At 40.1% G+C, this 27,270-nt stretch overlaps 1 protein-coding gene across 1 annotated transcript in view; it reads right to left on the bottom strand.

Moving 5' to 3' along the window:
* srbd1 (S1 RNA binding domain 1) overlaps positions 1–27,270 on the bottom strand; it is an 85,641-nt gene that overhangs the window by 4,151 nt on the left and 54,220 nt on the right. Inside the window, exons 16-19 of the mRNA XM_037538307.1 lie at positions 17,157–17,263; positions 13,974–14,141; positions 12,600–12,749; positions 2,376–2,560 (exon numbers count right to left, since the gene is read on the bottom strand). Of these exons, the coding sequence (XP_037394204.1) occupies positions 2,376–2,560; positions 12,600–12,749; positions 13,974–14,141; positions 17,157–17,263 (610 nt within the window). The remainder of the gene's footprint in view (positions 1–2,375; positions 2,561–12,599; positions 12,750–13,973; positions 14,142–17,156; positions 17,264–27,270) is intronic.

Below are 27,270 nucleotides of genomic sequence, written 5' to 3'. Positions count from 1 at the left end.
CTGCTGAGAGTCACACTAAAACCAGGGCACTCACAGCCTTAAACCTGTTTGTTGTGGTTTGTTCTGGCCATGTGGAAGTGGAACTGTGGAACAGTGGAACAGGAGTGAAACTGTCCTCAATAACTGTCATGTCTGTTTTGCCTTGTTATGGTAATGTGCATGGTAAAATTAATGTTCCATCTTTAGAGTCTTGCGCTCACTGCACTTCATATATTTATTACAGAGTGAATTTGTTTTAAATGCAAAAAAATATATATGATTATGATCAGTTATTGTTATCAGTACTGATTAAAACAGTTTATTATCAGTTAAAGTACCAGCTCGGAAACTCCACATCAAAGCATCCCTATTACTTTTCCATGACATGCGCCTACTAAAGATACAGTAAAATATCAGATTTGTTAAAGAAACCTAACTTTCTCCAGTAATTTTCCATTAAGGTAACATTATGCTGTGGTATTTCTGTTGGAAAAACATCGTGATGTTACCTGATGTATATTTCATCCGACACCAAGTCAAAGACATTATGTCATTAATCTTAATTATTATCCTGATGACGGTAATGAACATAGCACACATCATCACCAGCCACACCAGGAAAACAGCGTTCTCTGGCATACCTGAGGGTAATATTAAAACCAGGCTAAGCGTTTGTTGTTCACATGGTTTTATTCTCACAATGAGAGTGGCTGGGGGGATTCACCACTGACAGTGTTACTCTGCATTTCTATTTAAGCAGATTGTACTCTCATTAGTGATATATCTGTCGGCATGGCTAGTTTAATAACTTGGGTCTTCCCCCAAATCAAATGGAGAGACTTCAAAAAGCTTGGAGCACCGCCCAGATCACGCTAGACCAGAGGCAGACATGGGGGGAGGGGGGGGGGGGGTTGGCTGGGACTGAGAGACAGAGACAGAGAGCCAGACACAGACACTGCTCTCTTTAATCTGTCTGAATTATGGTCATAAGGGGCAGAAAGTGCTTTGGTCTGTGTCTGTGAAGGCGTGTAGCAGTCAAAGTGAGCCAAAAACTGTAACCTCTAATGTCTGTGGTTACAAAATGATGTTACAGTAAACTATTACATAACATTAGAGCACTGCAATATTAATCCTCATTTCCAAATGATAAATAAACCCTCTAAAAACTGAACATGCTGCATGTTATGTGAATGTGGCCTGACAGTAACCACCAACATTAAATAAACTGCCATACTAAAACTTTGCAGAGAACAATGGTTATCTAGAGCAGCGTCCCATTCTAGAGTACCCATCTCCTGCACGTTTTCTGCTCTAACACAACTGATCCAACTAATCAGCTAATTAACAATGAGTCTAGAATCCAGAGAGAAACTCTAGAATGTTATCCCCAATTCAAAATTTTCTAGAATGTTCCCCCAGCATTCACACTGTTATAGATGGTTCTTCTTAAGTTGCTCTATTATATTGTCCTCCCTTTCACACTGTTACAATAGGTTCTCTCCTCACTCTCACTGTTGCAGAAGGTTCTCCCCTCCATTCACATTGTTCTAGAAGGTGCTACACCATTCACCCTTTAGGATAATGTTCTACGCTCTCTCTCATTGCTCTAGAATGTACTCCCCTTTCATATTGCTATAGAAGGCTCTCCCCATTCATATTGTTCTAGAATGTTCCCCCCTACAAATTATGAGCTTCTCTCCTCGTTAACATTGTTCTAGAATGTTCTTCCCATTCACACTGCTATAAAAGATTCTCTCTAATCTTATTTTTCTAGAATGTTCCCATCATTCACACTGTTATAGAACCCCCCCTCCATTTACATTCATACTGTTCTAGAATGTTACCCCATTCAAACTTTAACAGAAGCTTCTCCCCTGATTTACACTGTTCAGGATGTTCTACCCACTCAAACTGTTCTAGAATGCTCCTCTAATTCACATTGCTACAGGTTTTAATATTGTTCTAGAATGTTTATCCAACCATTCAGAGTGTTACAGAAGTTTCTCTCCTCATTTAAACTATTCTAGAATGTTCTCCCCTTTCACACTGTTATTAAAGCTTCTGCCCTTATTCACATCATTTAAGCTTGATTGAGCTTGTATGGCCTGCAAACGGAGTGAATAAAAAAAATCATATTTTCACCATCTGAAAAAAAAAAATCATGTTTTTGTCAGTTTAAATAAGTGTACTGATGTCTAAATAAACCACATGAATAAATCACACTGTGTAGAGGCCTTCATTCTGAAACAGTACAGAGTTGACTATATCAGAATGCTGGTGATGCTCTGGGCCTGAGCAGGCAGAACACTAAAATATGCAGTGTAAGAGTACTTTAAGACCAGGCCTGGTAAACACTAACATAGTGTAATGTTGTGGAGGTGCTGGTTCCTTCTTACCCTGGCGGATGTCAAAACCAGGTGGCTGAGTGAGGCCATCCACAATAAGCTGTAGGGTCTCAGCGCTGGTGTTTAGATACTGGGCCAAAGCCTCCAAACCACTACGCCTCACACTGCTTTCAACCTGCTGCCGGAGCTCAGCACTGCCCAGCTGGTCCAAACTACCGCCAATCTGAGACAGGAACCTGGACAGAGATTCAACAGAGGACACAATTACACTGAGACTAAACATTGGCTGATAAAGTTCACTGCATAACAAAGGCAATGCTCTACAGTCAGGCACATCTACATTACAGGCTGTGTAATATAGCAGTGAAATCTCAAGGTCCAGGGGAGGTGCCTCTATAATGAATGGCTTTTTAATAGACCTCCCTAGAGCCCAACGCACATGGTGCATACTCCCAACCCCACCCCAACCCAGCCTCGGGCTGGAGGGCTGACTTGCAGAGAGGAGGAGAGGAAGAGGGGAGTGGAGGTGAGACTAATTATGCCCTAAATCCTGATCTCCAGGGTCCCAGAGATGAAGACTCTGTCTCCTTCCATAAATCACAAACCATTGCAAGTATATTAAAAAGAGCCACTGGTGGGGCCTTAGTGAGACAACAGGAGCACTCCCTCAAACCAAAGCCCAATCCAACATATAAAGCAGTTCAGATCCAGAAATGAGGGCTTACTTCACTCTAGCTTCACAATCATAGCCTGGAACAGGCGACTTTTCAGGTGCTAGGCTCTTAGCAAATGAATCTTCTCTCAGGGAACATTCAATGGATATAAACAGGGATGGGATGGGTGAACATCTTGATAATAAGCTTGGATATTAAGTAGCTTGCCTTACAATAAATTTTGATAATTTAACAGCTTCAAGCTAAATTGAAGAGACAGTGACAGTTATCAGCTGCTCATTTCCAGGAGTTGCTTTTTAAATACATTTAATACTTTATCTAAACAATCATTATTAATTCATATTCCATACATTTTGTTTATTCAAATAAACACATACTACACAAATAAATAGATTTTGAAAAGTGTTTTGGGTGCCTAAGACTTTTGCACACTACTGTACATAAGCAGAGAAATAAAGCATTTGGGACGTAAGTGAAAGCAAAGCACTTCACTTACACAGTATTGTGCAAAAGTCAAAACAGAGACCTGCAGGGACATTTTTCTACATTTCCAAAGTTCAGTGTTAGAAATTTGTTGCATTTTCTGCTTTGCACAATTCAGCACATTCAGTGATACTGAGGACTGGACTCTGGGGTGGAGAGTCCATTGTTTTGAAACACCACCTTTGTTTCATTTGCAAATTTTCTTCTTTGTTGTCTACTTCTTTTTCTCTGTTACAGCTTGTCTTCTCAGAGTGTAAGGATGGACAGAAACCATTTTCAGATCTGTACGGAGCCCCACTGATGATGACCTGTATAAATAAATTTAATGCGTGGCCAAGACTTAGTAAGGCATGGGAATGAAATCATAATGCATGGCCACAACTTAGTAAGGCAATATATCATTATTATGGCCTTACTGAGTCACATTATTTTTATTTATATGGGATGTTACCAGCAGGGCTCCACAGATCTGAAAAGGGCAGAGTTTGATTTTCTCCTATTTGGTGAAAGTTTTGGTATTCTGCCTGGTCTTGCACAGTTGTTAGTGGTCCCATTTTTATATAACTTTTAATCATTTTAAACTAATTCTTTTAACAATTTCAACAGAAATGTCTCCCAAAAAAGGAAAAGGATTCTGACTGGAAATTACTTAATTAATTTGTTAATTCTTCTCTCTGATTTGCCATCGCACATATAACAAGAAGAAGTCTTAAAAAGAGGCTTCACAAATGTGAAGATACACAAAGTGTGTGTGACAGAAGGGTAGCAGGAAGAATGTGGGAGGTCAGTGCGCCCAGAGGTGGCTGTGGAATGTGGGGCTCTGCTGGAATGCTGAGCCAGGCTGCTGATGGATAGCCATCGCCGTGGCAGCCTGACGCCAGCCAGCCACCACAGCTGTCCTTACTATGACAGACAGGGCAGGTGGACCGAAGCTCCACCCACTTCCTGCAGTACAGAGACACATTTCTGCATAGATACTGTGAAATAGTTGCTTGTATAGAAACTCTTACACACTACCCCCATACACACAGCCTTGCAACACTATGTTTTTATATCTCTCAGGGGACCTACTTTTGAACAAATAAGAGCTAATATAGGGAGATTCACTCAAAAGAGGCCTCAAATATTCTATTGTAACTCCCATTAGGATAAGTCAAACTGAACCAAAACAATCCGCTACATATTTTGACGTATGTATGTTTGCATTCATTACATGCAATGCTGGAAGTGATCTCTGTTTTCTGGCAGACACATTTGTTTGCGGCGCATGTTGTTTTGTTCAGACTGATTCACCCTAGTGAGAGTTAGTGCAGAATATTCAGGACCTTTTTTGAGTGAATCTCCTTGTACTATGCATGGAAATCAAAGCACTCAGAAAAGCACAATTAAATGTTCACCTGACCAAACTATTGCCATGCCTCTAACCCTAGGCGTAAAACCTGACACTAGATCTAATCCTAGAATTATAAAAAGTACCCACAACATTCTAAACTCAAGAAATAAGAATCTGTACACACACAAAACGCACACACAGACTATTCTTTATCCTTGACTGCCTTGTCTGAATACACCAGTGCTTGCCAGTGACTGTGGTGTTGGAGCGTAACCGAAAACTGTGTGTGTACAAACTGTGCGGCAGCTGTGTGTGATCGTGCCAGCTCCCCACTTTTCACTTTCTCTGTCTCCTAAGAGGAACAATGGACACTTTCAGGTTTTCAAATTCAATGAAACAATCAAGATGTTCGTGAACCAGACATCAGTGTAATATATTTCATGCCCCTGAGGAAATGCAGAAGACCTGAATTACAACAATGCAGCTTCAAGCTAACTTTATAATTACTAACAGTTCACAAGTAGACCTGAGCCCACTGAAACAAAAAACAATCTGTGGCTTTGCTTTTGTGCTTGGCCTCTGACTTATGAGGTGATGAAAATGTAGTAACATACAGATCTAATGAATTCCAACATGTCTCTCAGTTTAAACGGGCTATACGTGGCTGTGTCAGCTCTCCAGACAGTATCCCTGTACTGGGCTGCCTGGGAGGTGCAGAAACACATCTCCACAGCTGGATTAAAACATCAGCCCCTGAACCCAGGCCAGCGTGTGCCTTCACTCTAACCTGAACCTGAGCTGACAGGCTCAAGAGAATCCAACAAAGAATGAGAAAGACTCTGTATTCCTGGGCTACATTTATCTTACCTGAAAATCAACCACACATACATGTTTAACTGGGACATGACTGATTTTGTCATAGATATCTATTCCAGCATTGGAGCTAAAATTCCACTAATTCATATCACCAGGCAATATAAACATGTGTTCAGAAAAAAACAAGCACAATCCAAAAGATTTAGGTAAACAGTGCTTTACTGATCACACACTGTCATCTTTAATTGAAATCAATGCTGACTGATAAATCAATTGTGGAAAAGGATTGTTAGTTGACAGTTGTGAACTCTCTCAAACAGCTGAAACTCACCAATATAAAACAAAAAGAAAAAGCATGTTAACCTTAAAAACATTTATATAGGGCTCTGTCATTTTCACAGTAAGTAAATAAACAACTACTACTTCAGGTTCTAAGCAAATGATTATGGCCAGACAACAGTTATTTACCAAATTTGTGTAGGTTGTGTTCAGAATCCTTAAAAAACAAAAAAAAAAAACAAAAAAAACTTTGCATTACTCTCAACCTAACTGAGAGCGTCCCCACTAATCCATTACTCGCTGTCCAATCTTTTCCTTGTGCTCTGAATGACCACTTGTACAATGTAGGTGTGACACACCTCTAAGCTGCTAAGGACATGCTAAAAATGTGGGCATGGGTCTAAGCCATTTTTCTCTCTGGGAAAAATAACTGATATAAAAAAATACCCATTTTCCCCAAAATATCCAATTGCATGCTACAGCACAGTTAATACTTCTTGACGTGATGCTGCTAAGTTTGGTGAAGGCAAAGCTAAAATTAACACTATTATGTAACACCACCAGCTACTCAAATTGTAGCCTACTACTGCCAAAGCCACTTGACTACCACACTGGACAAAGATTACTGTGCAGGGCATTTTGATAAAACTGCTAGTCTTACGATATTAAATTCACAAAAAGTGTGTTAGCTTGCAGGCAGTATATATGTGGCAATACTTTTATTTCACAAACTTAAAAACTTCAAATTTTAAATAAAACTTATTGGTTAACCACAGAGCTTTACAGGGGCAAAATACTATTCAATTCTCCTACAAACAGAAACAGCCAGACTGGTCCAGATGCTAATGTCAAACAACAAAACGACAACACATCCTGAGAGACCCATGATATGAACTCTCACACTCTATATAACATGAACTCAAAATTAAAGTATATAGTTTTTTCTGCTTCCATCTATCAGGCTCTTCTTTCCACTGCATGCATGCTCTCGGCAACCTCTCCACCCTTGGTTCTTTAGAGCCGCTCTGGCTGTTGCAGTCTCTCCGGAGCTCAGGGGCCAAATGGCCCAGCCTAAAAGAGCTGTGGGGCTGTACTCCGGCTGATTTATGAAGAGCCGGCGTGCGGGCGCAGGCGGCGGCCCATCAGACTGGGGTCTCGGGTTTCCCCCTGGTGTGTTTGTGTTTAGGGGGGAGGCGGGAACCAGAGTGGTCAGGAGTGAGCGGGGTGCAGCTTCTCCAGCAGGCCTAATGAAAAGCAGCTCCACTCCACTGACGAGCAGCATGGGGGAGGCCCCCTGCTCCACGCACTGCAAGCCACAGGGTGGGCCCAGAGACAGAGGCTCTCCAGACATAGACACTGGGACTTCAGCATTTGCTCACTCTCCTGAGAAGGCTCCTTAAAGTAGGTCTTCCAGCATCAGTGAGAGTGATAAAAGCACAGCACACATTCTATAGTTACACTCTGCAATCCGTATTTTTAGAGTTAAAATTCATACTAACCAATTTTTTACTTCGAAATGAATAAATATGGAAATTCTGAGCTGATGTCAATGATTGGTATTTTTCACATTTTCACAACATTTCTGTTGATGCTACTGTTAACGCAGATACACACTACCTTGCAGAAATTGGGACTAGAACCTTGAAGATTAGTACTGCAGAGAAATGTAACATTGTGTAGTACTGTGAAAAAGATAAAAGAGATCACCCTATTTACTTTTTTGTCTACTTCCATTTCTCAGTAACAGCTACACATCATTTCTGACCCAGAGTGTTGAGTTGTCTTCTCACAGCGGAAGGATGGACAGAAACACCAGCTGATTTTTTCCAATCTGAAGAGTGGAGATGAAAGTGTTAAAGTACGGTTTATCTAATGGTGACAGTCTTGGTGGTAGACCAGATCTTGCATGGATCTTGGAAAGTCCCCATCACATTTTTTTCTTTACTTTCCTTGTAATTATTTAGTTATTTTCCTATTTCTCATGCAAGTGGATTATCTTGTATCTAATCTCCTCAGAAATATCTTCAAGTTAGGCATTTCAGATGCAAATGAAAAAAAAAAAAATAGTGAAGTAGCTAAAGCGAATTTGGGTAGTTACTTGTGTGAATTTTAAAGTCAGTGAGAGCTTTGGGATCAGCTCTTGTTGGGAGGACTCAACTGGTTGGTTTTAAGACTGAAAGGATGGAAGAGTTAAAGTGGCAGTAATAGGTACAAAAGTAAAGTGTAGACATTTTAAACGCTTATGTACTTTATGACCATGTTGACTGGAAGGTAAATGAATGAAACAGTGATCTCTGACTTTTGCACAGCACAAGGTTACCAAAGAAGTAAAATTGTAGAACATTTCAGAATTGCAGCCCAGTGTTTTCTAAACACTTTTAATCGGGAATAAAAGACATTTGTCATCAGATATCGTTTTGAATGATCAAATCTAATCATCTGTCCACTAATAACACTTTACTTTTAAACAATCTTGCTGGTACTGATATTATTGTAGTATCATTGTGCATTCTTAGTTTGAGCACTTCTGTCTTATCTCACAATATCACCAGCGACCCATTCTAAAGACACTGGTCCAGCATTACTGGCTGGTCTGTTCACTGACAACTTCACAAGATATAAGTTTTAGTATTTACTTCTGCCAGCATTTGCTAAAACAAGGTCATCTCCTATAATCTTCCCTCTCATATGGCATTTTGCAATTCAAATAATCTATTTGTATGAAGTCATTTCCATGTAAACCACATCTCATCAGAATGGCTCAAGTGAAACCAATATATGGGCACCTTTGGTGCACAAGTCTAGATCTTTAACCAAATCCACACCTTTCTTTTGAAAACCCATCAGGGGGTCAGCAGCCTAGCATTTGTATATATGTGTGTGTGTATTTTTACGTGTGTGGGAAGTGTTTCCCAGTGGTAGGGCTAAGGGTATCAGGTTCATCACATTAGAGCAACACGATCCACCATTACCGCCTGCTGGCCCACGCTTCTCAGAGCGGCCATCATGCAACAATCACCCCCAGAGTGAGAGGAGGGTGGGCACACGCCTTCACAGACGCAATCTGTGTCTGATTTCAGCCCTCTTTTCTCCTGTCCACACCAATCTCAAAGTCCGCCATATCCTGCAACGGCCCTGTTCCTCAGTGCTGAGTTGTTAGAGAGCCGGGAAAATTTTCATTGAATTGTGGGCTCACATTAACTGCTTTATTTAAGTGCTGAGACACATGGGGCAACAATTGAGAGAGGAAGTGAAAAAAAAAAAGAGGGAGTTAGTCTGCATCCAATAACATACGAGGGGGATGAAGGAGAGTGAGTGAAATAGAGCGCGAGCGGGACAGAAGAAAAGACTGATGAATCCAATGCAGAAATGGGCTGCAGATTGTTGGGAATCTGTCAAGCTTGTCATCATCATTATAAAGCCATCGTTCAGATATCCTGTTCGCATCATTAGCCCTCCGGTTCCAGCTCTGGCTAACGTCCAGCCTTCTTATTCGGCACACTTTATTAGTAATACCCCAAATTCCTCCCACACCTCCTGGAAACCCTTGTTTTAAGTCCGCTACATTAGTCGGGTGCTACATTACGAACTCGGCACTGCTGGTGGCCATGTTTAATCAAATCCTGTTTTTCCAAGAAAAATAGACCTGGGCTCACTATGACAATCGGAGTCTAGCAGAGCATCCATTAGCGCAGCATTTGGTAACGATAGAGTGTGTCGATAATACAGGAGACTGCGAGGGAGGCTTTTTCTGCCTGGTTTAGTAGGAAATGAAGCCGAACGGAGAGAAAGGAAAACAAACAGAAGGAGAAAGAGGAGGGAGGATATGACAGGGTGATTATTCCCCCTCTCCATGCCCCTAAGTGGCTTTATTAGACCTCTAACCCCCACAGACGCCTCTGACGACAGATCAGGCCAAGTGTTGGCAGACCGGCACACAGGCTACACAGTTTTCGACAGCAACGGCATGGGTCATTGTAAGCTTCAATTACTTACAAAAGTTTTTTGGTCAGTTTATGGATAGTTGGAAATGTGAAAATAACTTTACAGTAATGAGAACGGATGTGCTGCCAGAGTCAACTGTATAGTCAAATTCATTCCACAGCATGGTTATCTTCTATGCTGGCTTTGTGGTGTATTACCCACTTCTACCGTGCATGCACATTTAAATACAGACCTACTAAGTAAAACAGACATAGGCCTGGGAAAAAAACAAGGTGGTGAGTGAAGAAAACCCTTACCCTAAAGCTGAGCTGTGACGGTATCTCAAAGCACCAACAGTGTGTGCCTAAATCTTATTCAATTAGTCAATTCTCCCTCACACATGGACGCATTCATTTTGACTTGACTTGCAGCTGTCATGTGTAGAGCCCTAGGAGCTTCCGTAAAGACACATCTCCTGGCATAGGCCATCACAAGTGTCAAAGAGGAGTAGTCTAAACAGACTTGAGCAGCACAGCTGCAGGCACAGCTCCCATTCACAGCCACAGAGCCAGCAGCACATGCTCAATGTGCTTTTTATATGAGCAGTGGCAGCAATAACAGGTCCTCACACCACCCTCTGGACATACACACACAAACAACAAACATACTTTTTTCATATAATGTCAGGAAACGGGGTCATATATGGACCTTAGTACTGAATGAGTTCTGAATTAGTTATATAGTTTAAGAAAAAAAAAACCTAATATTTTGACCATGGATATTTACAGTGATTATGCTATGATCTATTTAACCCAATGCATTAATTGAGACAGGACCAAGCTAAATACATACAAAATCAACATTTATAGAGTACTTTCTGTTGGGAGGTGCCTGACCCAAACCCTAACGTCTAAATTTCAACTAGTGACAATAATACTTAATATTTGTTTGCTCCCCCCACCAACAATGTTTTTCAAAATGTCTTTTTGATTTCTTTGAAAGTGAAGTTAAATTCATAAACAAATAAATAAATAAAAAACCCAACACTGTCCCAAAGTTTTCATGACACTACTGAAAGAGTTTTAGCCCACAGATGGAGCCTTATTTTAGCCATACCTCTACATTTTAGAGCAGAAAGCTAGAATGCATCCCTGTCCCTCATGGACATGGTGAGCAGTTGAACACCACTTTTTTCTTAAATTAAATGTGTCTCAAGGTCTGAAACCAAGGTATGCAACCTTGATAATTGTCACTACAGAAATCATAAACTATATTTTCTGCAATTAAGCAATCGTTTATGTAAAATTTTGTGACGTTGTGTGTGTAAAAATGTTCAAAGCTGTGACTGCTGGTCACTTATTGGGTAGCGTTTTAAGGTTATGCTGAAAATGAACTAAACATCCAGTACTGTTTCAGTAGTGCTATAATTGCTTTGTTGGTGATAAAACAGAATATTCAATAATTTATTTCAGAATTTTTCCTGGAAAAGTATTACCAGAAAGTTTCTCACTGTTCGATGTGGGAAGGCTTTACACTAGATGACAGAACTTGACTGCATTCAGCCACAAGAGCATTAGTGAAGCCAGTTATTGGTGTTGGATGATCACTCCAACTCATCACATAAGTGGATCATTCCAGAAAACACAGTTCCACTGCTCCACATCCCAGAGCTAGCGGGCTTTATACCCCTGTAGCTGATGCTTGTCACCGAGAATGGTGACCCCAGGCTCATGTGCAATCTTTTAAGAGCATCCCATTCTACTGATGACACATTTCTTTTGAGATTATTTAAGCTGTGTGTTCAATTAAAGGCCTTAGGGTATCAACCTTTTATATATAGAGTATGTACCATCAAGTCTTATACAAAAATCTGGAAACTCATGTTTTTTTGTTTTTTTTCCTAAGTGAACAAATCTTAAACAAACTTAAATATGACACTTTATGCGCATTTTCTGGCACAATTTCTAGTTTACAGTTCAACATATTGGGGAAAAAAAACAACACGGCAATACTAAATGTGCTATGCTACATTTAATGCTAACTTTTTCCAATATGTTAAATTCAGAAAAAACAGTAATTGTCCATTTAAATGTGCAGAAGTATGTTCTGTGTAGAGGATGTGTTAAGTCTAATTTTCACTTCAACAAAACATAAAATCAACAAAACACATAATTAGAACAAGGCACCCAAACCTTTGCATATAACTGCCTGCATCATGTGTATGCAGTCACTGTTCAAAGAAAAACGATCACCATAACAGCAATTTTACAGGTGAAGGTAAAATATTTTTACCTTTCAATGCAAGTTAATAGAAGAAAAGTCAGTCTGAAGCATTTCTATTGTTCCAATTATCTTCAAACTGTCACACAATGCAAATGATGGCTTCTGCATTCAACAGATAAAGAACAATAAAAACGGACAAAATGGAGATACATGTCTCTTTTTTTGGGCAGCGACGGTAAGTAAGTACCCTTATTCAATAAGAATGCCCTAGGCTTAATCCTAAACCAAACTATAACAGTAATCTTTTGAACCAAAAAGAAACAGTTTTCAGTTTTGCTCTTTTAGTTAAAAAGGTAAAAACAAAACAACTTCCTATAAAGGCCATCTACTCGTTTTTCTTGGTTTTGTCATGAAAAGGTACCAAAACAAACATGTTTGGCTACCACCCCTCCACATGCTGTCCAAGCCTCAAAAGGACTATGACCAAGCAGAATGCCCCTCCAAGTGAAACAGAATGGTACATTAGTGATGTACTGCTCTCACCTCATAGCGATGCCGTAGGACTCAGGGTGGATGCACGTTTGGTCCAGAGGGTTAGGATGGTTAGAGATGCTGCTGGAAGTTTTGGCTTTGCTCTTCTTAGCTGCTGGCTTCACAGCAGCTGTGGAGTCTGCACTTCCACCTGAGCCGTAACTATATGAACAAAGAACTTCACAACTTAAGAGTTAGAAAAGCACAAACAAGCTAAAGTGTCAGTTTTTTATCAGTTAAATTATCAAAATCTTCAGACTTTTAGTGTAGGTCATATTTTGTTAAGAGTGATCAGTAGTACTGATTTAGATGTACTGAATGGAAGTATATTCAATACATCTAAAGCTTTGTTCAAACACAGCAGAGTAAATTGGACTTGTTAATCTGATTTTAGCCAGAGTGTCTTTCTGCACATTATAAACGATCAAATCTGTTTTGCATGACCAGTCTGTAGTCACATTTGCTCATTAATCTACATTATAAGTCTGCATGAGCAGGAAACCGAAGCCTAAACTCAACCCATTCCGTGATTTTGAGACCTGACCTGATAAAGGCCAACTGGTACTGCTAAATCTGAAACCCGAACCTGCTTGCACACACTAACAGAGATGGATCAACGCAGAAATGGGTTTACAGCACTTAGCTTGGTTACTAAGCATCTGAGTTGGCTGACAGAAAACGTTATGCTGGGATGAATTGGTAATTACTCATCTGTACACTACACACTACAGGATTTATTATCAGTATATTTTGTAGAATTTCCAATTGTACCTGGCAAAGAACATTACCCATCCCTCCTATCATCAACTGTGAACCTCATTAAACTTAAGTTCCTCCTGCTACTACTATTATTTTCAGGAATGCTTAAAATGAATCCCAGCTAGTATAATGTGGGGTACATTATTATAACACATTTTAGTAGTTTAAGGTATTTACAGCATATTAAATACAGACACTTACTATTTGGGGTTCCTTTTAAGACACTTTAGGCAAGCTAAACAAGAGAAACTCAGAGAAAGAAAGAAAACAAAGTTTTAAGTCATAAAATGGCCTGAAGTCATCCTGAAACACCATTTTTAACAGCCCTTGTCAGGCTCGAATCAGGTAGTAACCAAATGTAAACCTATATTTGCTGTTATAGTAATGGCTGACTAGGGTGGGGCAGGCAAAAGTAGGCTTTTCTTGTGACACATTCTGATTTCAAGAAGCACAAAAAAGGACAAAATCCAAAAGTGGCTTAAATCTGTATGGAAAAGGTCAGATTTCACACAGCTTCAAGAAAATCTTTTCTGCTCAAAGCAGATATGCCAAAAAGTCAGATTCTGAGCTGCTTGTCTGAACAAAGCCTAAGAGATCAAATCTATCCGTACAGCAGCTGGCCAGTACCTGCGTATGGACTCAGGGTTGATACGAACAAATCCAGCGCACTGCTGGAAGCTCTTTGGGCCAAGGCCTTTCACCAACTTCAGCTGCTCTCTGTTCAGAAAGGGCCCGTTCTTCTCTCTCCACTCCACAATGCTCCGCGCCCGGCCAGCATTAAGACCTGCCACATGCCTGCCAACACACAAACAGACACTCATGTCATGTCTCCCAAGAATATTCTTTTCAGTAGTTACTGTAAATTCTCTTATCCTCTTCTTTAAACCTTGTAACACACACCACAACAGGACTTCATACAGCCCTGCACGCTCAAAAGGCACTGACTTTTCACATTTCTCGTCATTCTCTTCTAACTGCAACTTTCAAATCCTGTTTGTTTTTGGTATTAGTCATAGTTTCATGTTAATGCTCTTTTCTCAGCATATATTCTGACTGCAAGACTGGACTTTGTACATCCATCCAGGAGCATGGAAATTCTATTTCATACTAATCTAATCCTTACATATTCATGTGTGAAAGATTAGTACAAATATTGAGAACATTTTCCAGAGGAGTTAGCAAAAGGTTTCCGAAGAGCTCATAATCTTTGTGACCTTTTCATATATAACAGGCAGGCTTTGAACGTTTTTTGGTGACACGGTGTGAGCAATTTGAAATGACAGCTCCCTCCAAAAGCAGCTATGTAAACACAGTATGTCATCACTTATAAATAAGGCCTGAATGCTGGAGTCACAAATGTGTAGCGTGTGAGCATGTGTGTGTGTGTCTGGAGTTCTGGAGCTGAGAACTCATTTAAAGTCAGGTAAACAGATGACCTGATCTCTGCCTGCTTCACACTCTACCACTTCTGGCCCTTCATGACATAATACAGTTTTCAGGTGCAGCAGCACAGAGTTTGGCCAACTTCAGTAAAAGGAGCACTCCAACACTGTGCATTTAGTATTCACTTTCTTGGTATGGGGTTGTGTGTGTCTCGCTGTAATTTGCCTGTATGTGTTAATAAAGGAAATAAAGTGTTCATACTTACAACAGAGGAGCACACAAAAATGTATTAATCTAAGCTCCAATTACTAGCAAAGTAAACATTTAGCTATTACATCTGCTGTTACATTCCCATGACAGCAAAAATATGTTTGTGTTAGACTATTTTATTATTACAAGGATTATATATGCACAGACCAGTGTGAAAACTGTATGTATAGTATAAAACAGCATGGTCACTGCTTCAGAGTAGAACAGATTTGATGTTTTTGTGAATACACAGTACTGTGTACAAGTCTAAACACAGTTACCAAGACAAAACACTATATAACATTAGAATAAACACAAACATACTAGATGCAACATAATTTTCTGGCATTTTAAAAGGGTTACTAATACATTGGTTAGATAAATACAGTTAGAAGAATGGAGGTGATCTCTGGCTATTGCACGTACTTGTTAAATTCCATCAGCAGTACATCTGATTTAACTTAATGCAACTGATTAAGAAATAATACTGAATTTTAAAGTGTACATACTAGACCCAATGAGGAGAGCTTGAGGAGACACACATCACATGCATATTTGTATTAAAAGATAGAAAAAGAGAGGGAAAAAAAACTCCCCAAATCAAGACACTCCTTAAATTAAAATGTCTTTATTGTATTGCCATGTCCTTACTGGACTCTTAAAAAATGCCCACACATAGTGGTTCGTGCCTTCTTCAGGGCATGTTTATTAGTATTTATTCAAGTGCTATTAGTAGTTAGTAATAATAGAGTGCTATTAGTAATTAGTAGAATTTAAGAATCATTACAATTAGAATTAGAATTATTAGTCCATAGTAGTGATGTTTGATTAACAAATAATATTTATTTTGCACCTTTAACATATTGGGAAAAAAATAAAAAATATTAAATACGCCATATAACTTTTGCAGGTCAAATATCTTCTTATTTTTTCCAATACGCTAAATTTAGCAAATAAACAGTAACTGTGCATGTGATCTCTGCAGAGGATGTATAGGTGCCCTGAGTTCAGCAAAAATGGTGCTAAATGTTGTTTTATGAATTTCTGAATTTCTTAAGTTCTTAATATCTTAAGTTGTCTCAGTCGTGTGTCCCATAAACTCGTGCTTACATCAGACCATCAGACAGTGCTGAAAGAATACAGCTCACACTCTTATCAGCAGATGTGTCCCCATAATGCAGTTGACTAAGGGTGAAGAGACTGAGAGGAAATGGAAGCATAGGAAGATGTCCATGCTAGGCTAACTCCACTCCTTCTATCGCTCTACATCTACTACCTCAGTAACAAGCTGGACTAACGTGTCGCCAGACTACAACTGACTGCACAGCGAGAGATGTGGAATTTTTGAAACATCATTCAACTAAACATGATAATCTCAGTGTTCTTGACTTTGTGAAGGTTATGACAAAACTCATATACTCAATTTCAAACAGAGTACGGGATGAACTGGTATACTGGCCACTACTTTATTTATTAACAGATAATTCGCTGTTGTCGGAAAAAAAAAAAAAAACCTTGTTTCTCCAAAAGAAAAAGGAAAAAAAAAAACACTCTTTACTTTTAATGCAAGTCAATGGAACCAGACGTTTTCAGTCTTGTTCCAAGTAATTTTGGGCCATTTCTTTTGGTCCATTTATTATGAAATTTACACCAAAATTATATCAAAAGATGAAAAATAAAAATGGAGATTTTATTCTGACAGCAGCAGAAAGAGGTTTTGTTCTGACAGCAGCAAAAAAAAAAAAAACACCTAGGACTGATGAGTGATGAATGTAAACTTGGAAAAATAAAGGTCCAGAAACGGCTCAGTGGAGCGTTGCCATGAAATCAGGCTTGATGCTAACACTAAACATATAAGACTTCCTACAAAAACCTACAAGAAAAGGTAACATACTACAAGAAAAAAGTAACGTGAGAGAGAATCGGCATAATTAAAGAATCCTACTAGTGTGTGTGAGAGACAGAATATGTGACTAAAAGATTTAATTGGAGCGTTAGTGTGCGAGTATAAATGTATAAAACATTGCTTGTGAGTGTGTGTAGGTATGTAGGTGTGTATAGCTGCAGTCTGGCTCAGGCTGAGTAGGGTGTCAGACTAAACAGAGCAGTGAGCAGTAGTGGGAGGCGAGTGTGAAGTTGCCATGTTGTGACTGCTGCTGGAAACTATTTGGCTTGTACCTCATCAGCGTCTCAGAGCAGATGTTGATGTCCACTCCCACGAAGCTCACACACTCCTGCACCACGCCGTCCAGCGCTGCCTTCAGCAAACTCTGCGACACATCGTGCTGGAAAGAGTGACCAACATGGCTTTGTGTGTGTGTGCAAGGCAAGCAAGAAAGAAAGCGTCATGAAAAGGAAACGGAGCTGTTCATTCATGTACAATATTTAAATTTGCTTGTATTAACTTACATGAACCGTTTATCTTGATGCGCCAGAGCCACACATGCCAAAAAAGAAAACCTACCAATATAACTGACTGTTTCACAACACCATAAAGTAGCCTAGTTTTTAATTAAAACTCCATGTCACAAGTTGCTTTTGCAAAATTTGTGGCCACACTAAGATGCATTTAGGAAGAGATAGTTATCTGAACATTATTAAGTGCTGTCGAAGTCACATTCTGAAAACAAGTCTTTCCACAAGGCCAGTGTTGTGCGAGCGGCGGTCAGAACCTAACCCTGAATACCTTGTGGTCTTCATGCCGGTCTGAGTGAAGAGACAAGGAAAGCAGCAGAGCATGGATCGCTTCGCCTCAAGAGAGATGGAGAGAAGTTCGGAGCCTGTTTTTGTTGGAAAGCGTCTGTGACACTTCAAAGTCCACTCGCAGGGGTTTTCCATTAAGCTCAGGGAATTGATAAAGTTAATCCAACCGAACTTTTCACACTTTGGAGGCATTTTTTAATGGAGATGGAATTCAAAGGGAAGAAAACCACAGAGCAGAATCCAAAACTGACAAAAATTAGGAGCAAGTGGGGAATTCTGTCCAGCCTTTGTCTGAATTGCACAGGGACTCTTAACCATATGGAAAACGTTACCGTTGTTAAAAACCCTGGTAGAGGGGCAAAACAGCTTTTCACTTTACTATCTCAGTGAGATGAAGACTCATCTCCAGAAACTTGATTTCCATAATGACTAAGACTGAAGGCCTTGTGCTTAGTCAGCAATAGGAGCAAAAGTCAAGACCACATACAGAACAGACAAATGAAGCTTAAGCCAGTGACCTTTACGCACAAACTCTACCGGTACACAGTATTTTTCATCATTATTTGACAGGCTGTACAATATGGACACAAAATGCAACGTTCAGTAAAGCTGTTGGATAACGCTATGTCGGCATGAGGCAGGATAAATTACTGTTAAAATAAGAGTTTCTCTGATAGGATGTACTGCAAGTACCGACTGTTTTTCTTTGTGAACAGAAAGGCAGCTAACTAAACTCAATGAAACAGTAAAAAACACAAAATTACAAAAGTAAAATAAAATGAATGAAATCCTAATAGCGGCTTACGTCAGAACTGCAAGCCCATTTTGTCAAGGACACACAGTGTCACTGATGCAAAGCATTGCATATACGGCACAGCAAAAGTTATTTGGCTGCTAATAGCAGCCCTTCGCAGAGAATTGGTAGCCTGTTCCAACAAGGTGTAAAAACAGTTGAGAGTCCCTGAATCGTTTTTTTTTTTTGCATTCATGTTTGTAGACAGGCTACATGTACATTTTTTTTCCAATATAGGCCTAAAAAACAAATATCATTTATTAAAAATCTCCTTATAATGATGAACAATTGTCACAGTACTCACTGCTGCATACATTTAATACAGTCTATGTATTTTACACACAGCACTGAGAGTGAGAATATGTTTACATTATGTTTCGAACACATTTACAGGATAGCAGATCAGGATAAGGCTGTGCATGTAGCCGTTTTGTAACTGGCTGTTTAGCAACATGGTTAACTTACTTGCTCTCCTCATGGGAAAGCAGGGTTCAAGCCAAGCGAAGGGAAGCACTGGTTGGACTTTTAGTACTACATTCTTGCCAAGCTAATTATGTCAGGTTGTGCTGTGGGTGAGAGAGAATTTTAACTACTCTGTCATTGCAGCAGTTAACAATGTATTTTATTTTTCATTATATTGTACATTGGTCTCCTTCCAATGTGTCTGCCATTTTCACACCATCACTGAATGCAGTGTTTTTTTAAGCCTACACTACTACTGTTAGCGGAGTTAAGGTAACTACAACTAAGGTTCAAGTCCATTTCACCTCTTGCCCCTACCACTTAGTCCTAGCCTACCCATTTTGCACAATCACACCTAGGGGTAGAGTATCCCGATTTTTGTTGATATAGAGGGGTAGGGTGAGGTCTTAGGGCTACATGATCCTCCAAACAAAGAGAAACACTCCAGAGTGTTATGAGAAAACAAGAAAAACTGTCTGCGCTGCGCATGCGACCAAAGAAATCCACAAATGTGAGCATTTTTGCTGTTAAACAATTAGGATAACAACGGTATCATCTTAGTTCGTCATTTCAGTGTATATTCTTCATAACAAACAGTAGCATGCTGATGTCTCAGTAGCTAGCTAGCTTAATTTCCTGTTCCCCCTTAAACAGTGCAGCATTTACATTCTACACTGCAGCACCATTTAAGGTGGAACAGGAAATTTAGCTAGCTAGCTACTGAGACATCAGCATACTACTAGCAATTTTTATGCTTATTTTATGTTTTATGCCCGCAAATAGCTGACTTCAGCTTCATATCACCGAAATACCGGGGTGGACGATAATAAATAATTGTCATATTCCCCCTCTTTGAAGTTATATGATTCCCTAAATGAACTAAAAACCAAAAGCATGGTATCTGAATTTTACCACTCCTCTGCTATCACTCCAGACTGACAGGGATTGGGCCTACCTTAGCAAGTGTTTTACAGCTATGCTAAAGCTTCAGCTCAGAGGTTCTTCGAGGTCCTAGAAGGCCGTCATTGTAGGTAAAAGGATATTTAGTTAAATGTTCCGTAAATTGTTTTTTTTTTTATGAATTTGTTCATTTTCTAAAAACTGAAAAAAGTTAATACACTAGTTTTTACCAAACTGCATTTTTCTTTATTATTTCTTTTTTTTTTTTTTTTTTTACTAATTTATTGATTTTTTTAAAACTATTTACAGAACCTAAAACATAAGTTAGCATTTTATGTACCTGCAGACCACTAGTCTATGCTGTATCAAAATATACAGAGATTAAAAGCAACCCAATAAGTAGCTTTACTTGATAATGCTGTGCTTGAAGTGGAACACTTCAGCACCACTTCATGTGTTCCTGCAAAACATATCAGTGGCTGAACACGGAGGCTTTTTTTTTTAGAAACTCCACAGTTGTAAAAGACCTTTATAGACAAAGGTTTGCTCTCCACACAATCCAAAGAACACAGAAAATTCCAGCTTCTTTTGATGAAGTGTGTTTCAAAACAAACACCCACCCACACCGACACAGCATGATTAAAGATATTCGCATGACCTCTGTGTCACACATTAGACTTATAATCACATATAAGAGTATTAAAACTTAAAAGAGAACACAGTGCAGTGAGAGATTTAGCACTTCGCTCCTGTAATCACCTCGTTTGGGGAAAGTCCAACAGAGGTCCCTTTCATTAAAGGGCAGCAGCACAGACCTATAGACACATGACACGTTGAATAGGTGAGCTAATAGTCAAATTTTATCTGAATCTAATCTAATCTGTATTTGTGGGCTCTAAAGTTGCTCAAGGGTCAATGCATTAAACAGAAGTAAATACATATGGCCCTTTCACAATTAACATAATATACACATTCAATACCTCACACACACACACACACACACACACACACACACACACACACACACTCTCTCTCTCTCTCTCTCTCTCTCTCACAGGAAAGGCAGAAATAATAAACAAAGATACAGACGGTATATTTTCCACATATTTAGACACGGTGGTCTACTTTGAGAGAGTGTTAGTGTTTGAATAGGAGAAATATGGGACAGGACTACGGCAGTGTAAATTTGGATCATATACATTAATGGTCTGTACGGTATTAAGTCAAGGATAGACATACTGTACCACCAGTTTTTTGCTGTTTCCAAGCAAGAAATATTCATTTAGCTGTAATAAAGGTCCCACATCATGGAAAAACAAAAAAAATGATTATGGAGCAAGGAGTAAATGGTATGTTTACTTCACTAAAGTCCATATATGGTATCTAAGCTGCTAAAACATTCTGCTTTACTCATGTTGAAAGTTATAAGGAGTGTTTCAGCTCTGCTTTTTGAATGAGGCACAGAAAGCTGTAGCCAATCAGAACATATTTTTATATATCAGTCTTAAAGGCACCACAGCAAAAAAAAAATCTAAGGTACACTATATTTCCATATGTATTCACTCACCCATCCAAATAATTGAATTCTAGTGTTCCAATCACTCCCATGGCCACAGGTGTATAAAACCAAGTACCCAGGCATGCAGACTGCTTCTACAAACATTTGTGAAAGAATAAGTCACTCTCAGGAGCTCAGTGAATTCCAGTGTGATACCGTGATAGGATGCCACCTGTGCAAGTTCCACAGTCAACTGTCAGTGGTATTATAACAGAGTAGAAGCAATTGGGAACGACAGCAACTCAGCCACGAAGTGGTAGGCCATGTACAATGACAGAGCGGGATCAACGGATGCTGAGGCACATAGCATGCAGCGATTGCCAACTTTCTGCACAGTCAATTGGTACAGACCTCCAAATTCATGTGGCCTTCAGATTAGCTCAAGAACAGCGTAGAGAGCTTCACGGAATGGGTTTCCATGGCCAAGCAGCTGCATCTAGGCCTTACATCACCAAGCGCAATGCAAAGCTTCGAATGCAGTGGTGTAAAGTGCCGCCACTGGACTCTAGAGCAATGGAGACGTGTTCTCTGGAATGACGAATCACGCTTCTCCATCTGGCAATCCGATGGAAGAGTCTGGGTTTGGCGGTTGCCAGGAGAACAGTACTTGACTGACTGCACTGTGCCAAGTGTAAAGTTTGGTGGAGGGAGGATTAGGGTGTGGGGTTGTTTTTCAGGAGTTGGGCTCGGCCCCTTAGTTCCAGTGAAAGGAACTCTTAATGCTTCAGCAGAGCAAGAGATTTTGGAAAATTTAATGTTCCCAACTTTGTGGGAACAGTTTGGGGACAGCCCCTTCCTGTTCTAACATGATTGTGCACCAGTGCGTAAAGCAAGGTCCATAAAGACATGGATGAGCAAGCTTGGTGTGGAACTTGACTGGCCTGCACAGAGTCTTGACCTCAACACCATAGAACACCTTTGGGATGAATTAGAGCAGAGATTGAGAGACAGGCCCTCTTGTCCAACTTCAGTGTCTGATATTACAAAATGCGCTTCTGGAAGAATGGTCAAATCTTCCCATAAACACACTCCTAAACTCCTAGTAGAAAGCCTTCCCAGAAGAGTTGAAGATGTTATAGCTGAAAAGGGAGGGCCAACATCATATTAAAACCTATGGATTAAGAATGTGATCTCACTCGATTTCATATGCGTGTGAAGGCAGACGAATTAATATTTCTGGCAATATAGTGTATATCAAGGAACATAGTTTTATAAAAATTAGGACTGTTTACAGTACATATAATCACACAAATGTCATAAGTAGTCCTTTAGGACAAAAAACATAAAAATACAAGAAAATTGTAGTATATGGGCCCTTAAAAAACAGGAGACCATGAAACTCTAATGCAAGCTTTACAATAAGGATGTCTTTGGTGTAAGGTTCAAACTTGATTTTTTTCCAGCTATTCTTTTTTTCCATTCCAGCGTTCCACTATATTTCAGTAGCAGTTAATGTTCAATCAACATGAGCTGACTTATTATATCCCAGCATAATTATGTTTCAGATTAGCCATAATGTTGTGCAGTGTGCAGTTCGAAGCAGCAAGATCCATTGTGATTAAGCACGCTGCATGAGGACTGTGAAAACAGAGACAGAAAAGGAGGATGGTCTGAGCAACAGATGTTCCTACAAAAACCCAAAGACTAAAATGACAGCAGAAAACAATTACAGTTTCCAAGGCTTTCTTGCACACTGTTTCCAACACTTAGAAAATGTAACTTTTGTTAAAAAATCTGCCTCTGTGGATGAGATATGATAAAAACTGCTGATACTGTATTTCTACACAAATTATCTAAAAATCACAGCTTCCAAACAACTGCCCTTCTTAGGAACTGCCAAAAGAAGTATGGTTGCTATACCTAACAAAACTCTGGCCAAGAATATATTCAGCATTTTTAAAAAGTTATCTATTGTGCATCAGTCTTCAGCTTGAAGTTTCGTCTCTTCTAGTGTGAAGGTGCTGATGTTTTAATGCCCAGTCCCAAAATGACTAACACAGGGATAAAATGAGTGGTGATTACTGCGGGGATCCACAGGGCTCTGTCTCGGGGGCCCTGTTCTTTTGTGCCAGAGGTGTTAATGGACATGGTAAAGCAGACCAGAGGCTGACTGGAGAACACGGAAATTGGTGCCAAAGCAAGGGGAGCAACTTCATAAAGTACAAGCTAATGACGATACTAAAATAAACTGAAATGAACAACCAGGAAAGAGATACTGGAAGGAGCAGCTCTTTAATTCTGTAGGCTTTGATGACTGAAAGATTGATTGTCCTATTAAAACAGGTCACTAAGTCAAGGGGATGCAGAAGATTAGCATGGCGTTCTGACAGCCAGATGCCTGACTTTGATAAAATATTAGTAGCTGCTTTTGAGAGTATTCTTATATGGGGGGGATAGTCACTCTTCACAGACAGGAAAATGGCATAGTTTGGGAAATCCTTTATGTTGGTATATGCACAATTGGAACACCATCACGAATCAATGGATTTATTTTTCCCTCAAATCTGTTTCCCTCAAATCATTAGAAAGCAACGCGTATCTGATGGAAAACAACTACACAATACCATGGAGTTTTCATGCAAAGTGAAAAAATACCAAAATACCACCATGCACTCTCACTGGAACCTTAGAGAGGTGATGGCTCAGTACGATTTTGAAATGCATGCCTGATGAAGAAAAACAAAGAAACAAAAAACAAATCTGTCTTAACAATATGTAGGAAGAGCTGGAAGAATGCTCACACAGATATCAAACCATTTTTTTTTAATGATATGATATACCAACACTATTCTACACAGATCCCTATGCAAGTAAAGCCACTGACAGCAGCTCATCAATCTTTCAACACACCCTCGAGGGACTTTCCACAAAGAATAACCAATATTTCCCCGTCCTTAACCTTCAAAAACCTGAAGCTCTGCAACGTCGGGACGCAACCTGAGAAGTGTGTGGACAGGTTTCCCATAAAGCTGCGCCCTAACCCTGGGGTTAGCTTTTGAGTATTTGGCAGCCGATTGGCTACAGAGGGCCTCAGGCGCGGATGGAGACAAAGTTCTCACAGTCCCTGAGCAGACTACGAGAGGAAGACACCCAAAAAGTGTCGCCTCTAGGTGCTTTGAGCTCCATTGCAGGAATGCACAGTCATTATGACACCATCAATCACTGCAGGCCCTTCTCTCCCCCAACAACTATTTCTGAAGTCATTTACAGGGAGTTATGTGCAGAGGTACACTAATTTACGAGGTGGGACGCCCCCACTGTGAATATTAGCACTCACATACTGGGAGAAAAACTCACAAGAATGGAATACAATCGAGCAAGTGAACTGGCAATGATCCGTGACTACTAGTGGGCTGCCTGCCACTGCTGGAGGTCAGGAGCACAAGAATAAAGATACCCTAGATTTATCACTCCCAAGTGAACAACACAGTACAAGGGACTAAAAATAGGCGAACAATCTAGGGCTACACCTGTGATCACAAGGCAGAAAAACATCAAAAACTGGCTCAGGCCCTCAATAATATAGCAAACTTCAAGAACCAGCAATTGAACAGGGTCCAAAATTAAAAATTCCTCCCCAGGCCCCACTACATCCTGGTCTATCATCGCTGTCACAACAAAACCTCTGAAATATTAACTTTAGTTATTTAACTTAGGAGAAGGACAAAATGTTCTCATATTTTAATGTACTTTAATGTAATATACTTTATATAGTATTCCAAATTTCATACCTCCTAAAATGTTTACATACAGTGTGTGTGTGTGTGTGTGTGGACACCAAGCTTTTCATTAGGTAGGCCCTCCCTTTGCTCGCAATGTAGCCTCATATCTTCATAGCAACATTCCCCAATCCATTTCACCACCTCCACCAGCCTGGACCACTGGTAGAATTAGGTTAGGTCCATGGATTCATGCTACGCATGCCAAATTGTGACCCTACTCTCTGTGCGCCTCAGCACAAATCGAGATTCATGAGACTTGGCTACCTTTTTCCAGTCTTCAATTGTCCAGATTTGGAGAGCCTGTGCTCACTCAAGCCTCAGCTTTCTATTCTTGGCTGAAGAGGAAGCTGTAGCCTTCTCCTATTGTAGCCCATCCACCTCAAGTTTCAATGCGTTGTGCATTCTGAGATGCTTTTCTACTCAATGAGTTTACAATGAGTTATAGTTTACCTTAGCCTTTCCATCAGCTCGAACCAGTCTGGTCATTCTCCATTGAACTCTCTCATCAACAAGGCGTTTATATTCATAGAACTGCTGCTCACTGGGTGTCTTTTCTTCATCACACCATTCTGAGTAAACTCTAGAGACTGTTGTGCTTGAAAATCCCAGCAAATCAGCAGTTGTGGAAATATTCAAACCAGCCCGTCTAGCACCAACAGTCATAATCGGTCAAAATCATTGTGAGCACATTTTAATCAATGTGGGGGGACTTCCGAAATCAGTTCTCATTAAGATCACGTGGCCACGAATCAGATATATATCTGATCTAGGACCACACAAGGAAGTGGCTCAGATCTGATTTGTGTGTTTCATACACCTCTGAAAAGAAAAGAAAAAAAAAAAAACAAATCTGTGTCACATTAAAGCAAAAAATTGGGTTTGTTCCACTTCAGCCTGGTAATGTGAATGTAGCCTTTGTGAACGTGTAGAGAAGAGGGTCTGGCATTTTATTAAAAGTGGGGAAAAAAAAACTCAAAGGCAAGTGGCCACTCTGACCACCAGAATTTTTAACAGCCAAAATGCAACATGCTGTGGCCAAGGGCACAAGTAGATAGGCTAATCAATTTCTACACAATATCTGTGGACTAGTGTCTCTGCTGTAGTCTCTACTTATTGCTCTTGCTGACAAGGTGAGTTGTTGCAATCAAACTAAGGTATCCCAAAAAAATAAATAAATAAACTGTGCCTAAATAAACACCAGGCTGACTTGAAGCTGATACTGATCTGCTTTTTCTACTCAAACATACCCATACATTCACTCCCTCTGTTCCTCATCCACATGGCTTTGCAGAGACAGCCCTGAAGACAAAACAGCCCAAACTCAATTAGAGCATCTGGGAAATATGGGGCGAGTCTAGCTTTTAAACACACACACAACACTCGTCTTCTCCCTGTTTTTGCAAACATCCATATACACAATACTCTCTGCTTAAACACCAACAAGTCAGGCAGTGCAAGGTATAAGCCACCAATAACACAAACACATGCATTGACCACTCTTCACCTCCAACAGGCCAGTAAGAGTCTCTCACACACATACAGAGCAGGATTAAATTCAGGTGCGAGGTCCTGTTTGGCTTGGATGGGCCCCAGTGCCAGAACAAAGTGGTTCTGTCCACACTCGGCCCAGTTAACAGCTTTTTCATGAAAAGCTGCCATTCTAAGATGTCAATCAGTCCCCCGCTCTGCTCTCCCTCTCCCTCATGATCCAACGTGGATCTAACCAGCTGCAGGCTCTGAAAACACACTTCCCAGAGAGAGCTGAAAACACAAAAGATGTTTGACTGGGGGATCCCTTTACATACCTCCCAACCCTTTGCCTCCTGCGTAACTAGAGACCTGCGCTTTCAGCAAAACATGAAAGACCTAAACACGGGAGAGCAGAAAACAGCTGAGCTCATCCTGACAGAGGCTTGACACACAGCATGTACAGAGCTGGGGAAGACCTGGTGACCATTACCAGAGGTCACTCTTTTCACAAATCTCCCAAAGTATTAAAACCCCCTTGAAGCAAACTGTTGCCTAGGTCCCTTATATGGGCATAAGGGCCATAAGTTAAGGCCAAAATACTTTTTACCTATAAATGAGAACATTTAATCTATTATCAAATAACAAATTAAATGTATAACCGTGGACAACACCATCGCCTCATGC

This window comes from Pygocentrus nattereri, chromosome 5 (genome assembly GCF_015220715.1).
Source record: "Pygocentrus nattereri isolate fPygNat1 chromosome 5, fPygNat1.pri, whole genome shotgun sequence".
Lineage (NCBI taxonomy): Eukaryota > Metazoa > Chordata > Actinopteri > Characiformes > Serrasalmidae > Pygocentrus > Pygocentrus nattereri.
Note: the sequence above shows the minus strand (reverse complement) of the source record. Positions and strands in the feature narration are given on the sequence as shown.